The sequence below is a fragment of the Brachycentrus maculatus genome, unplaced genomic scaffold (genome assembly GCF_059751285.1).
Source record: "Brachycentrus maculatus isolate JH-2025_06_01 unplaced genomic scaffold, ASM5975128v1 h1tg000384l, whole genome shotgun sequence".
Taxonomy (NCBI): Eukaryota; Metazoa; Arthropoda; class Insecta; order Trichoptera; family Brachycentridae; genus Brachycentrus; species Brachycentrus maculatus.
Window position 1 is genome coordinate 26,850 of NW_028281133.1, and position 16,021 is coordinate 42,870.

Here is a 16,021-nt window from a genome sequence, read left to right on the forward strand (position 1 = left end):
AAAATCCCAAAGGATTTTAAACTTGGAAGTATAATATATTGACATGTTAAAAATTACTAACTGCATTGGTGATTATTTTCTTGCCAAGCAAAAGTGACTTAAATGGCCCTCCTGAACATTTTACGTTTCAGTAGTTGGTCACTTTCTCCTGTACGACTACGATATATACTTTTTTTTAACCCTTATCCGCACCTGATGGTGCATAGGGCACTACATAATATAAACGCAGTGTTATCTTGATCATTAACACATAAAAGAAAGGTGATCAGCCCTCCGCTTCAGATACCAGTCCAATATTTAAAAAACATTATATTAGAGGGAAAAAAAATAATATTTATTTGGCCCTCCCTGGAAATCGAACCCAGGACCTCCAGTATGGTACGGTGCTAACCATTACACTACAGAGGCAGCACAACCACCTCGAAGGATGACTTGCGCGCTACTAAAAGCAAATCGGAAGTAAATGCGCAAAATGTGTACGCAAAGCATGATACGCACGCACACATTAAGAAACGTTTGTGTATTGGTGATTCTATCCCCCATTTTTTTACAATTTATTTATTTCTGCTGAAATTATAATACTTTAATGCTATACGTAATATTAAGGAGGAATACAAAAATTCTGAGCCTATTATATTTTATTTCGATATTCTCGTTATTAAGGTGGGGACTAACCGGAGTCATTTCGTAGCGTGTTACGTTACGACGCAAGCATTCTTATAGTCAGTACAGCGTTCCAAATGCTCCATCCGAAGTTGGATGTTCGCCACAAATGTTATGACGAAATGTGGAGGTCAGTCCCCACCTTTAGAGTCATGCTCCTCATCAGCTGGGTAGGCTGCTCTGCGGGCAGTCCACGCTAATCTAAGTGCATATCTACCGCACGGAGTTGTCTCAGCGATGATACTGACCTGCACTTCTCGGGGGACTTGAGCAGGTCCGTGAGGGCCTGGCCCATGAGCGCCACCTTGTTGGAGAGGCGGATGTTGGAGCCCACGAGGGTGAAGCCGGCCCAGTTGGCCGGGTGGGCAAAGTGCTTGGTGTGCTGTACCGTCTGCATCGCATCGCCCAGGGCCCTGCAAACGATGAAATCAACATTACACATGTAAACTAAGTTGATATTTACTTATTTATTTTTTTACAAAAATGTTAATAATATTAGTATATCTCCGAGATTTATGTTAGGTTTTTATGTCTACCGGTTTCGAGACGTACCCGTCTCTTCGTCAGGACAATCACTATTACAGCATGCAAACAATACCACCCTTCACCACCAAAGCACCATTTACACACTTAAAACTACACAAAATGTGATTTTTGGTCGACCCGAAGACCAACATGCACTAAAGTTTTCACGACAGACATGCGTTACGAGCCGAGGTTAAACATGCATGTTTATTGTTGTTTATATACATTTTTGTAAAAAAATCAAGTAAAAATGACTAACCACAAAGTAAATGCTTTAAATATTAATAATATTGAGAATAAGTTGATATTTATTTATACAGATTTATTTTGTCAGAAGCGTGTTAGAGATACTAGTCACTTGTATATATAATGAGGTCAGTAATAGACTTCGGCGGGTATGTATGAGGAGATGCATGAATGTGGAAGAGGCGAAGAATGTTTGCAAGGACAGAGTGGTGTGGCGCTCTATTCTCTCTGCCTACTCCTGCGGGGAAGCGGCGTGATGGTTAGTTAGTCAGTTAGTTAGTAATAGACTTCAAAAGGAAAATAAAATACAGGTGTCTGTCATGTTGCGGTTTTTTAGTTTTTTTTTTTTGTTGTTGATGATGTAATAATTTTAATTTCGTAGTCATACAGGAGAAAGTGATCAAGTGTATTTTTTACAAAAACGTGAACATTGCTATTTGATATCTTACTAGCTTAATATAACCCTGAAAAAATTCCCAAAGGATTTCAAACTTGGAAGTATAATATATTGACTTGTCAAAAATGACTAACTGCATTGGTGTTTATTTTCTTGCCAAGCAAAAGTGACTTAAATGGCCCTCCTGAACATTTTACGTTTTGTTAGTTGGTCACTTTCACCTGTACGACTACGATTTGTTCAAATTTAGTTATGTCATTTACTGTTTTAGCATTCACTTTGTATAAGACATGATTAAATTATAAATGAAACATTTGTTTATTACCACTTTAGTATTATATTATTATGACTAGTTTCGGAAGCTTCAGATGCTTCTATCTACGTTTTTTAATATAAACTTAATTACTACCCGTTTTGTCGATTAATGCTTAAGGACGGGAAGGGTATTTTTACCTTCTGCGCCGGCCTCATTTCAAAATCAGAAAAGAAGGAATATATATTTTTTAAATATTAATTTTACGTACGTACATAATTATCAGACCCTATCACCAGCATTCCGCAGGCGTAAAAAACACCCTTCAGAAATGTGTTAATATGAGAGAGTTCTATTGCTTATTAATATACTTAATTTAATAAACAAATTATTATCGGGCAGTTCTTTCATCAACCCCGACCATAATTAGTATACTAATCATAAATAACGCCAAACCCTATTCCGATCTGTTCAATGTTTTTTGGCATCTCGCCTTCTACCAAAAGTAAGCACATAGAGCGCTTATAAGCATCTCCCGCTCTCTACCAACAGTATGTAAAAGATGTTTTTAAGCGTTTCCCACACACATTCGAAAGGGTGTTTTTTATTCAATCAAATCAGCTATGAATCCTTATTTTTATTAAAAACAACTCCCAATAATGCAAGACTGCAAAATTTGTACGGACACGAGAGCCGTGTTAACTGAATTGATCAGGAGATCTTACCTAGCTGCCCGGCTGCCCTGCAGCAAGGCGGAGTAGAACGCCCGGAGCAGGATCTTGGCCGCAGTGTCGGGCACTGGCCACAGGGACAGCAGGACGCAGTGGGCCCCCGCTGCCAGCAGCGCCCTGCACAGGCGCACCACACCCGCGCACGCGCCCCCCTCGCTCGAAGCCCCGCTGTGGCAGCAGGATATCACCACCTGGAAAGGGGAAATTAGATTAAACTCATCATTGTGTAGAAAATTCATTTTAATAGACGTTAAGTCAAATGTATCTTGGGGAAAAATCTGCTTTATGCATCTGAATTGGGTTGGTATTGGAAATGTAAAAACTAACTAACTAACTAACCATCACGCCGCTTCCCCGCAGGGGTAGGCAGAGAGAATAGAGCGCCACACCACTCTGTCCTTGCTAACATTCTTCGCCTCTTCCACGTTCATGCATCTCCTCATACATACCCGCCGATTGTTACGACTCCTAACCTGACCACTTTCAAGTATTTGGCATACCTGATCGTGCCATGTTTTTCTCGGTCTTCCTCTGCTTCTTTTCCCACTAACATTCGCCTCATAAATTTGTTTTACCGTTCTTTCCTCACTCATTCGTTCCACATGTCCAAACCATCTCAACACACCTTTCTTAATTTTATCGATAATGCTTATCTAAGCTTTGCATTCCTTCCTTATTTCACTATTCGCACATCTATCATACATCTATTATGCATTACAAATGTCAATACTATTTGACACTATTACTCACCAATCTCGCGGACAGTTTCAGATTCAAGATGTCTCTTGCAGTCAGTAGGAACTCCGATAATGGAGGCAGCTCCATATTACTGGAGGATAGTTCACTACCTGTAATAAATCATTTCATAATGAATAATAATAAAAAAGGCGTTTCGTGGTATATGAAACAATACCTAATCCTACTTTCCTTTGCCTTCTTGAAGAAGCTTGAAGCATTCATCAATTTAGGGTTCATTTAATATTTAATGTTATGATAATAATAAAATTAATACATTTGGATTATTTCAGTGCTAGTTTTCTAAAATACTACCTCAATGGCGCTTAATTATAAAAAAATATACATTTTATGTATTAATTTTAAATCAAACACAGATTTTTTGAGTCTACTAAGTTGTATTTTATTAACAAAAACACATAAAAAATTATATTGTGACAATTGTTAGGTTAAAACTGTCACTTAGAATGTATAGCTACATAAGGACCGTAGTTCATTTGATCTTCACATTCGTTTGATAATGACCTAACAAGGCGAAACAACTGTCACAATATAATTTTTTATGTGTTTTTGTTAATAAAATACAACTTAGTAGACTCAAAAAATCTGTGTTTGATTTAAAATTAATACATAAATTAAAATGGAGTTCTACAAATTAAACGCTAAATCAATAAATAAATTTTAATACAAATAGTTGTCATATTATTTTTTGACATCTCATCAAAGATGAAGAAGAATATGGAAGTCTGGGCATTTACGGGGCTGACGACCGTCATAAGTTCAATAAGTGTCTTGATATTTATTTTTAATAAATTGCATTATATTTTTAATCCGCCTCTGTAGTGTAATGGTCAGCACGCTCGGCTACCGTTCTGGAGGTCCCGGGTTCGATTCCCAGGGGGGGTCAAATAAATATAAGTGATTTTTTCACTGTAATATTTATTCAATATTACCCTGGACTGGTACCTAAAGCGGAGGGCTGATCACCTTTCCTTCATGTGTAAACGATCAAGATAACTCTGTGTTTATATGACGCAGTGCCCTATGCACCATTGGGGTGCGGATAAGGGTTTTATTATTATTATTATATATTTTTAAACTTTAAAAACGTTCTCCTGAAAAATATTTTTTTTTATTTATTTATGACGCTCTTGAAAGGAGTGAGCGATGTGCACACACTGACACACCGCATGTGTCTGCACACTTTAAATTTTAATGGGAGACCATGGAGCACTTGCCTTCCTCTTCTCCTTCCCCGGGGACATTGTCGGAGTGGCCGCTGCCCGTGCTGGTGTTGAGGAACCTCTTGGTGCCGCCCTGCGACTGGGAGTCCACCTGCAAATACTTCTTATTAAAGTCAAGGACATCTATCTATAAAGATATTAACCGTTCAGTGCAGAGATTTTTTTCTTACAAATATATGCTAAAATTGATCGACTTTTTCGTAAAACTGGTCCTTTTTATATTTAATTAGATGTCATTTTTTGACATATCATCAAAGATGAAGAAGAATATGGAAGTCTGGGCATTTACGGGGTCGACGACTGTCATAGGGTGGTTTAAGTAATCACTTTTAAGAAAAATATATTAAAAAATATATCAAGGTTATAGTGCCCTATGCATCATTTGCCACGGAAATGGGTAAGTAGAAGAAGAAGAAAATAATTTTTTGGTTCACCGGACTATGAAGAATGTTATAAAATTCATAGAGCTAGAAAATGTGCTTGATTTAATACAGAAGTCTATTTGTCTTCTAGAACAAAATCTTGACTTCCAACTTCCGAGATGAAGACTCTCCGATCCATAACCGGAAATACATTGCGAGACCGAGTAAGAAATACTGACATCCGGAGCATGTGTAAGACGGAGGATAGCGTGAGGTGGGGACGGCAACGAAGCCGATACTGGAAACAGAATGTCAGATGACAGACATTCAGACCCCCAGGCAGACCTCCGAAAAGGTGGAAAGACAGCTGGGAGTCCCTTAAGATCTAGAAAAAGAAAAAGAAGAAGAAGACAGAATTGTGATAAATACCATTTCTCCGGGACTAAGAACAATGGCCGATAATTTCCAAGAGACGTGAGTGGATAAATGGATGCATTCCGCTTCGGAAATCTGGGCTAGCACCGCCTCCCTGGACGCCTGGAAAGAGACAACACATTATTACAGTTTTTATTATTTTTATTATAACCCTTATCCGCACCTAATGGTGCATAGGGCACTGCATCAAATTGACCCAGTGTTCATTACTTACATGAAGGCAAGGTGATCACTCTCGCGCTTCAGGAACCAGTCCAGGGTAATATTAAGTAAATATTACAGTGTTAAATCACTAATATTTATTTTCGCCCCCCCCTGGGAATCGAACCCGGGACCTCCAGCACGGTAGCTAAACACGCTGACCGTTACACCACGGAGGCGGACAAAAAAATTACACTTTTTACTATTCATCAACTATGGGAATTATGATTTTTTTGTTTTGTTTTTGACATCTCAACATAGATGTAGAAAAATATGGAAGTCTGTTATATGGAAGTTGTTTGAGTGTGTTCACAAAATCTGGATTATCTCCAATTACGTAATTATTAATTTTTTGTATTAAAAAAATAAGTTTTTATTCGAAGTAAATATAATGTATGAGGATACAGGAGAAAATGACCAAGTGCATTTTTTACAAAAACATGATTATTGACTATTTGACATCTTACTAGCTTAATGTTGACCTGGAAAAAATCCCAAAGGATTTTAAACTTGGAAGTACAATATATTGACTTGTTAAAAATAACTAACTGCATTGATGACAAAAGTAAAAAAACGGTTGAATGGCCTTCCTGAACATTTTGCGTTTTGTTAGTTGGTCACTTTCTTCTGTACAACTACGATATGGTTCCGAGTTACGAGTATGGTTAGCTGGAGGTCCCGGGTTCGATTCCCAGGGGGGGGTTGAAAATAAATATTAGTGATTTAACACTGTAATATTCATTTAATATTACCCTGGACTGGTTCCTTAAGCGCAAGAGTGATCACCTTGCCTTCATGTAAGTAATGATCAAGATAACACTGCGTCAATTTGATGCAGTGCCCTATGCACCATTAGGTGCGGATAAGGGTTATTATTATTATTACGTTATAAAGCATCATGATAGATGTCTTGGTAAAATGTCTCTTTAATTTTAATGAGAGCCTCAATCAAATATAGCACATACATTTGTCGCAAAATACGATATTTGTAAAATTTCTGCTGTTGAATTTTGAGTAAGTACCTGAATATCGGTGAGTGTGTGTGCATGCAGCATGTCTCCGACCATGAGGGCTTCCTTCTGCATAGGAGAGCTGTGTTGCCATCCCCAGCTTTCTGACACCCCGGAGGGAAGACGAGGGTTGCCCACTACGAGGCACCTCATTCCACCATCTGGAAGATTGAATGAAAAACTATAAAAAATGGAAATTTTCAAACATGTGTTATATTTTTTAAGATAATTTTATTCATCACTTTTTTGGATACATTATCACACCAAAATATATCAAGCAAATACTCCCATAGTAAAAACTAACACGGAAACAGTTTTACATCATAAGTTACAAATTCTCTTTGTAAATAAAATGTTCAAAAATTTTGTCACACATTTATATTGAAGTTCCACTTCAATTCTCAAGTTAATAATAATGAAAAAAGAAAGTTTTATAAATTAGATTCAAAATACTAATGCTGCTCTGTAAAATAAAGAAACGATACATAAGTTTATCAAGTCCTACTCAAAACTATCTTGGTTTTTCTCTGTCCCACACTGTTTTATCAGCGGAACACTTTTTACATTAATAAACATATGTCTGATATAATAAATTCATAAATTTCAAAGAGGTTTCAATTTGATAATGATCAAGTTAAGACACCTTTCAAATTGACATCTCATCAGTAGGGTGAATACTCCAGCGTCCGATATTTTTTCAATTCAAACCCTTATCCGCACCCCAATGGTGCATAGGGCACTGCATTATATAAACACAGTGTTATCTTGATCGTTAACACGAAGGAAAGGTGATCAGTCTTCCGCTTCAGGTACCAGTCCAGGGTAATATTAAATAAATATAAGAGTGAAAAAATCATTTATATTTATTTGACCCCCCCTGGGAATCGAACCTGGGACCTCCAGAACGGTAGCCGAGCGTGCTGACCATTACACTATGGAAGCGGAGTGTCCGTAATAGGAAATAATATTACAATTGTTAATTTATGAATTAATTTTTGTGTTGACCTTGTTGATGAGCGTCCGAGTGTATCTTCCTGGCCATCTTGTGCCCCTTGAGCGCCGCCAGGCTGGGCAGGGCTATCAGCGAGAACCTCTCGCACAGGTACTCGGTGACGTCCGGCTGCCCGGGGGGCGCAGCGGGGGGCGCGGGGCCCGCGGCGGCCGGGGGCGCCGCGCCGGGCCGCAGCACCGGGAAGGGCACCAGGTACAGGTCGCCCTCCAGCACCAGCACCAGGTCGCGCCGGCCCGCGCAGTTCTTGGAGCTGTGCGTGGCTGGAATGGAGAAGCGTTGTGAGATGGCATCATTCAAAGGGTGACAAGGAATATACTAGCGGTCGGAAAACTTACATATTAGCCAAATATGCACATTGCAATGATCAAACATTTTATTGAGAGACAATCTGTTACTAAGGCAATTCTAGTACTACTCCACACCCAATGGTGCAAGTTCCTGATTGGCCCACACTAGATTATCCCTCCTGTTCCCAAGACATATTAAAATAAAACATTTTTTAAAGTTGAAAGAAATAAAAATCTACTAAGGTAAATAATAAATGCAATTCCCACCTAAAAAAAATACACCCAATGGTGCATAGGACCCTGCATCAAATTGATCCAATGCTAATTTCATCATTCATTACATAAAGGCAAGGTGATCAGTCCTGCGCTTTAGATGCCAGACCAGGTTAATATTAGGGTGATTTTTTAAATTTTTTAAATTTCAATCTCCCTGAAAATCAAACCTGGGACCTCCAGAATGGTAGCCGAATGCGTAAACCACTACACTATGGAGGCGGACCACACATTCTAGTTTATATTTATTATAATTTTAGACCTTTATTATATAGCGAAAACACAAAAAAAATATATTTCACACAATAATAAGGAATTCATTCAATGATTAAAATTTTTTTGAAAGTAAGGTATCCATAAAAACTACTTATTATGAATAGTGTCCTTGCATCTCTTTTGAAAATCAATCAAATGATCAAATCAGATTTGTATGTCGTTATTTTTAGCACGTTTCCAGGTTCTCCTCAAAAAGACAATTTTTCAGTTTGCTTTTAATAAGGTTCATGCTTCAAAAAGATTGTTTGCATGAATAGGAAGGGTTGAAGAGCCTTCTTGTGCCGGAGCCACAGTTAAAAGGTCGAAGAAAAACACGTAAAATAAAACCAACATTAGATGACAGAGTCCACTACAGTCCATACACATAGAATGAATCAGCCTAATGAGCTATTTACAAGCTACATGGTACTAGACGTACGGCAACTGTTCGTCAAGGAAGTACTGATTCACTTCTGGAATAAAATGGAAAAGGTTAGAACGCAACAAACTATTCGAACCCGCCTCCGCCTCCGTAGTGTAATGGTCAGCACGCTCGGCTACCGTTCTGGAGGTCCCGGGTTCGATTCCCAAGGGGGGTAAAATAAATATAAGTGATTTTTTCACTGTAATATTTATTCAATATTACCATGGACTGGTACCTGAAGCGGAGGGCTGATCACCTTTCCTTCATGTGTAAACGATTAAGATAACACTGCGTTAATATGACACAGTGCCCTATGCACCACTGGGTGCGGATAAGGATTTTATTATTTATTATATTGGCCCAGCCGTTAAAACAAGTTTTGCTCAAAAAAATTTTTCATTCCTTGCTCCAAAAACATTTAATTTGCTGCCCGAAACCATTAAGATTTCCAGGAGTGATCAGGTCTTTAAGAACAGTGTCCGTCGATGGTTGCTTAACATTGGAAGGGACAAGGTGGAAAGTGAATTAATTAAAGTCCAGGTGTAATTATCACATTGAAAAACCTTAAACTATAAATTATTTTTGTATCTCCTGTATGTTATGTTTCAAATCTAATCATTAAAAAAATATATTATTAAAAATAAAAAATAAAATATTTATATAAATTTTGTATTACCATGTTAGTATTCGGCTCAACACAGGCCATGCCTAAAGAGCCGTAATATGTATAATAAATGTATATATGAAATGAATATGTATATTGAATGTATCTATGTATTATGAAAATAAATAAATTTGTCAGAAGGGAGGAATATCTAATTTAACATACTCAAATTATATGGGATTGTATTACACACGTTTTGTGTTTATAACAGCCGATATAGTTAATATTTTCATTCATCATTTTCTCTTGGAAAATTCGCCTTCGAAAAAACATTATTTTGGTAAGTTGGTAATGAATGACGTTACAGAAACGATGGAGTTATTTTAATATTTGTAACATTGCTCTATTTTATTATAGAGCCACCCTGCGAGAATATACTCAACTACCTCATAAAATAAGCGAGCAAACCGGAAAAAGGGTTAAAAAGAATCATACCATTGGTTGTTGAGCACGAGGATGGAAGAACATCTTCAAATGGGGCCAAAAGCATTTGGTAGAGAGTTTGAATGCAGGACGGCCCCTGCCACATAGAAATCTTGCGCGAACGTGTTGAACTTTGAAGGCTGGTGCTAGATCTGCAATAAAAACAGAGAAATGGCAGAGTGCGTGAATGTGTGCTAAAATTGGTAAAGATTTTTTGGGGAAAATGGTCCTTTTTAGTAGGTGTGTACAAAATCAACAATATTTTTCTCAAATATTGACCGATTTTAGTATTTTTTTCAGTATTGGTGAAGAATATATCCAAATACTCAAATAAAACAGCATTTTGTACAAAGTAACATTTCACTTTGTACAATTGCAATTTGAGTTAAAAACAGACATTTTTTTTACAAACTTGTGAAATTTGATGAAAACGGTATTTTAGACTCTCAAAAAGTATGAATGACTTAACACCCAAAATTAATTGATCCAAAAGCAGTATGAACAAGATGTTGTGTTTGCACTTGTTCAATTCCTATCAAATTTATTGAAATAATATGACTTAAATCAGGTGAAAAAAACAGAGATGTTAAAATTAAATTAATGGTGTATAATTACCTCGTAGATCCTTGTAGACTGGCCACGGATCCACCAACAGATCCAACACTGAAGAGAGAACTCAGGGAATAATTTGACGAATTCAACAAATGATTTCGGTTGACCTATTGACAAATTCAAAATTAAATTACGTCATATAACATGTAATATAGAATGGTATGGTTCTGATAAAAATACAGAATGGTATGGTTCTGATCACAAAATGAGAATGAAATAACTCACCATCCTAAGGAAACCAGCCCTGTCTGAGGGTGCTTCTTCCCCAGCTCCTCTGTCCCAAGTTGGTCCTTCACCACCGCCGGATTTTTGCAGCTCCAACTGCAGACTGTCCCGCCAAGCTTGGATGTAATGCTCCAAAACCGAGCCTAGACAAATGAAATGAAACCAATAGACAAATGAAGTGGACACATTAGATACGATACACATCAAATTTTACATCCAGTCATGTTGGACAAGATCTATGCATGTGAAAATTTTAAGGTGGAGAAGAAAAGAAGCATCGGAAGACCTCAAAAGAGATGGTCCGACGACATAGCTGCTGTGGGGGGTAAAAACTGGCTGCAAGCAGCAACCGACCAAAGGAAATGGAAGGATACGGAGCCCTATATTCAGCAGTGGAGGACAGAGGGCTCATGAAAAAGAAGATGCATGTGAAGGAAGCTAGGAATGTAAGAGTGTCATAACAGACGAGTATGGCATCTCATCCTCTCTACCTACCCCTGCAGAGAAACGGTTTAATGGTAGTAGTTGTAGTAGTATCTCAACATATGGACATAATTTTGGTTCTGTCTGTCTGTTAACAAGTATGTCTATTTAGACAGTAGTAGCAATTCGTATATAAAATTGCAAATTATGGGCGTTTGTCCACTACACGGAATTACAAGGAATTTCACCGTCCGAACGTCAGTTAGCGTTTTAAAACGATGATTGGCTCGGATTGGCTTGTGCTTTTGTCCATCTTTCTTCGGATCGGAGCTCTTGATCGGTGCGTGAACACGTTGGCGTAAATTCGATCACGCTAAAGTGTCGTAGTCGCTTTCATTTTTCAAACCGGACTGCCGGACGGTAAAATTCCGGGTAGTGGACAAGCGTCCTATATGTGCATAAAACCAGAAAGTGTATGGATGTAGAAATGTATGTACCTTAATAAGTAAATAAATGAATATAAGTAAGTTAAAATGGAAATCAAATAGAGATCAATATATTATATGTTTTCATATAAATTCAATCAGGTTAACGAGGTGTGGGCAGATCTCCTGGCTCCGGAATTTATGTGATTGGATAAGGATCAGGACCGTTGAGGCACTGCTTAGAGTTGCCCAAGACAAGGACAAGTGATATTCGATGTTAGGGAGACTTGACGTGACACGCACAGAAGAAGAAGACATATTCATATAAACTGTAAAATCAACAAACTTAAGAAAAATAAGGAAGTCGGATCAGGCAAAGAGTTTAAAGGATAGATAGTAATGTTTCAGGAGTTTTTTGAAGGTCATCACAGATGGTGCATTTTTCTCAAGAGGTAATTCATTCCATAGTCTGACCGCTAGGGCAGTTCGGCTGTCCAAACTTACAACACAGTAAGGGACATTTTTTTTTGTAGTTTGTTTTATTTTGCGTTTTTGGACTAAGTAGAATCTACTTAGTCCAAAAATGCAAAAAAAACGTGCTGCAAAAAAAGTCCCTTACTGTGTTTTGAGTTTGGACAGCCAAGTTCAGGAACAAGGATGTTTCATGACGAGGAATGGGAAGTGTTAGAATATTCTATCATACGATAACTAGAAGAAGAAGAAAACAATTACCTGATGGCGGTTGATTGTCCTCAGAACTGATGCTGGGATTTCCATTATTTTCTCGATCCTCACTAATCGCAACTTGATGGAATTTCACCACACCTAATAACAAAAAAATAAAATGATATAATAATTTACTTGAAATTGGAAGATAAATATAATTATTTGTGATCGCTAGTACAAACACACAAATGCATATGGTTGAGCAGCGGGTATATTCAGAATTGCAACTTGTCAACCATGGATATAGCGAGAATCGCCAGCCTGGCGACATTGCAGAAAGGTCGCCTCACCTCTCCTTACGGCAGCTGCCATGATGAATTGTAATAAAAAATAACAAAATGACGAATGAAAGAGGCAGACTGATTTCAGTCTTGATTTGCGTAAATGCATTTTTAGTATCTAGAATCGGTAATTGGAACAGTGTGTATACAGGTTTACTAAACAATAAAATGACTCGACTGCAATCAGTGTTAAACGCTGAAGCGAGACTGATTTTTGGAATTCCTAAATTCAGTCACATTTTTTTTTTATTCATTTAATATAATTACATTTTTATTTATAACATAATAACATTTGAATCATTTATACATATGGAGAACTTTTATATTTAGATTCGCTGTGCCTCTCCATAAAAGAGTCTGTGCTCTTGTGCTTGGAAAGGGACTTACACTCGTGGTTTAATGTTATATAATAAAAGATATAATGGTTTTTTTATATATTTTTTTAAAGATTTAAATGTATAGATAGAGCTTTAATTTTTTTCTTAAGGATTTTAATATCTTCTATTTTTTTTATTTCTTTAGGGAGTTTATTGAAATGTTTGATTGCCAAATATTTGAAGTTTTGTTTTCATCTCTTCACAACTTAAAAAAAACCTATATTATTATTATAATTATATATAATAGGCAACATATATTGCAAGACAAGGAGGGGTGGACAAGACGGACCCCTAAAATTTTGAGATGGAGACCTTAGGAGAGCAAAAGAGGCATCGGAAGATCTTAATAAAGATGGTCTGACGATATAGCTGCTGTGGGGTGTTGAAACAGTCAACAGGAACAGGAACATACTGAAAAAATGAAAGAATCCGGAAGAGGCCTATATCCAGCAGAAGAGAACAGAAGGATTAAATGAAGATTATTATTATTACTTAAGGACCAATGAGTTTTGAATTACCTTTCATAGGGACAATGAGCCAGGCGTACAGGAAGCCAGCAGCCAAACTGTAATAGAGAACTGAAGCTTTTTGCCGGTTGACTATTTCCATCATCTGGTCTAAGTTTTGCGGAGACCAAACTTCAGGGATCCTTTCCCGACCAGTGTCAATAGGGCTGGGTGTGGAGGACCTGCACAGGGATACAAACAAACAGTTATGTTTTGAATATTGAAAGTATTAACTTTGTGGATCATATTGATATATTATTTTGAGAAATAAACAGACTTTGTTTTTTTGATCCACTCACATTTTTATTAACAACCAACTAGTTTTGGCAACAACCTGTTGCCCACTTCAGGGTTTAATTTCTGACTGAATTAAATTAAAATTCAGGGTTTAATTTAAGACTAAATAAATGAGTCATAAATTAAACCCTGAAGAGGGCAACAGGTGGTTGCCGGAACTAGTTGGTTGTTACTAAAAATGTGAGTGGATCAAAAAAACAAAGTCTTTTTATTTCTCAAAATAATAAAACAGTTATTAATTATATTTCGTATATTCAAAGCATTGTTAACTTTGTGGTATGGTAATATATCACTCTCCTTATCATTCATCGTTCACTTTGTATAATACCACTTAAACATTATTACCAATGATTTGGGTACATTTAATTATATCGGAATTTGAAATGTGTTGATTTGTGGTGAGAATATATCACTCAATTTTGGGTGCTTTGACAAAAAAAATATTGTTATGATATTTTGATTGCTTAATTTGTCCGCCTCTGTAGTGTAATGGTCAGCACGCTCGGCTACCGTTCTGGAGGTCCCGGGTTCGATTCCCAGGGGGGTCAAATAAATATTAGTGATTTTTTCACTGTAATATTTATTCCATATTACCCTGGACTGGTACCTGAAGCGGAGGGCTGATCACCTTTCCTTCGTGTGTAAACGATCAAGATAACACTGTGTTCATATGAAGCAGTGCCCTATGCACCATTGGGGTGCGGATAAGGGTTTTATTATTAATATTGTGGACGAACCTATTGAGTCCAGAAATTCCGGTTGGACAGGCTTGGGCGTTGTTATTCGTAGAAGCGGGTGCATTTTTCTCAAGCAATAGGTCCACAAGAGACCTGCTTCTTCCATTCTCAGCTACTACCAGAGCATCCTGTTGCCGACCAAGCCCTAAAATTAAAATAAATCAAGCATTTGTGAATATTACAAAGAATTTTAGGCGTGCTGTGGTTTGACTTTGTGAGGAATCAAGAGATAAGGCGTAGGACGCAGCAAATCTTGGTCACAACTGTCGTCAAGAAAAGGCGATTCAGTTGGCTTGGCCATGTACTCCGCATGTCTCCCGAGAGCCGCCATCAAGCTTGCTTTTTTTACAAGGCATCAGGTTCACGCCGCCCAGGACGACCACTGCTGACAATTTGTCGGCAGTTCTCGTCTGAACTTCGGGACATGGACCTGACTTGGGAGGATGCAAGGGAGCTGGCAGTCGATAGAAAAGCTTGGAGACAGATTTTGGACTAATTTGAAAATTTTTGAAAACTGGGACAATTTTCAGCACTAAAACGATTAAGGTTGGTATGAGGAATCTGTTGTGCATTGCTAGTTTAGCCTTCGGCGTTAGGTTTCCAAGTTTGTAATTGTAAAGAATGTGGGTATGTTGATGACACAGTAGTGATAACAACATCCGGTTATCGTATTTATATCTGCATAGTCTGACAAGCGGCATTCTAGATTAGTCTCTCCTAGAAACCAGGCACTCACTTAGAGCTACCTAGTAAATTATAAATATTTAGAATGAACCAAAGTCAAAGAACTAGCAATCATCTTACCGACTAAGACTGTCTGCAGTGCCCTGCAAGTGGCTGCCTGGAGCGAGGCTATTCTAGTCCCCCGGGGGCCACCGGAGCGGGCGCGGCCTCGGAGCGCCCCCAGCAGGGTGTCGGCAACCACCAGCTGCTGTCTGGCCCCTTCAGCTTGACCACACGCCCAAAGGGCGACTCCCAATCGGTGCCTGATCCGGGCCTGGAATAGAAATACATATGTTTGGATTAACATAAGTGTGTATTGGTATTAAACATAACGTTTGCGTTACAAGGGCGACTTCCAATCGGTGCCTGATCCACGCCTGGAATAGAAATACATACATTTGGATTACATTAGTGTGTGTTAGTATTAAACACAATTGTGCGTTACAAGGGCGACTCCCAATCAGTGCCTGATCCACGCCTGGAATAGAAATACATACATTTCGATTATATTAGTGTGTGTTAGCATTAATCACAAGTGTGTGTTACATT

General features: G+C 37.9%; 1 protein-coding gene across 2 annotated transcripts in view; it reads right to left on the reverse strand.

The window, feature by feature from the left end:
- LOC148303158 (tetratricopeptide repeat protein 28-like) overlaps nt 1–16,021 on the reverse strand; it is a 151,050-nt gene that overhangs the window by 14,169 nt on the left and 120,860 nt on the right. Inside the window, exons 21-34 of one of the 2 annotated variants that reach the window (XM_088270409.1) lie at nt 15,554–15,746; nt 14,750–14,894; nt 13,728–13,897; nt 12,558–12,650; nt 10,978–11,120; nt 10,756–10,859; nt 10,153–10,292; nt 7,808–8,074; nt 6,815–6,963; nt 5,586–5,693; nt 4,789–4,885; nt 3,566–3,663; nt 2,810–3,006; nt 912–1,076 (exon numbers count right to left, since the gene is read on the reverse strand). In XM_088270409.1, the coding sequence (XP_088126535.1) occupies nt 912–1,076; nt 2,810–3,006; nt 3,566–3,663; nt 4,789–4,885; nt 5,586–5,693; nt 6,815–6,963; nt 7,808–8,074; nt 10,153–10,292; nt 10,756–10,859; nt 10,978–11,120; nt 12,558–12,650; nt 13,728–13,897; nt 14,750–14,894; nt 15,554–15,746 (2,069 nt within the window). Of the gene's footprint in view, nt 1–911; nt 1,077–2,809; nt 3,007–3,565; nt 3,664–4,788; nt 4,895–5,585; nt 5,694–6,814; nt 6,964–7,807; nt 8,075–10,152; nt 10,293–10,755; nt 10,860–10,977; nt 11,121–12,557; nt 12,651–13,727; nt 13,898–14,749; nt 14,895–15,553; nt 15,747–16,021 lie in introns of both variants that reach the window. The other variant, XM_088270408.1, reaches the window with a different exon arrangement.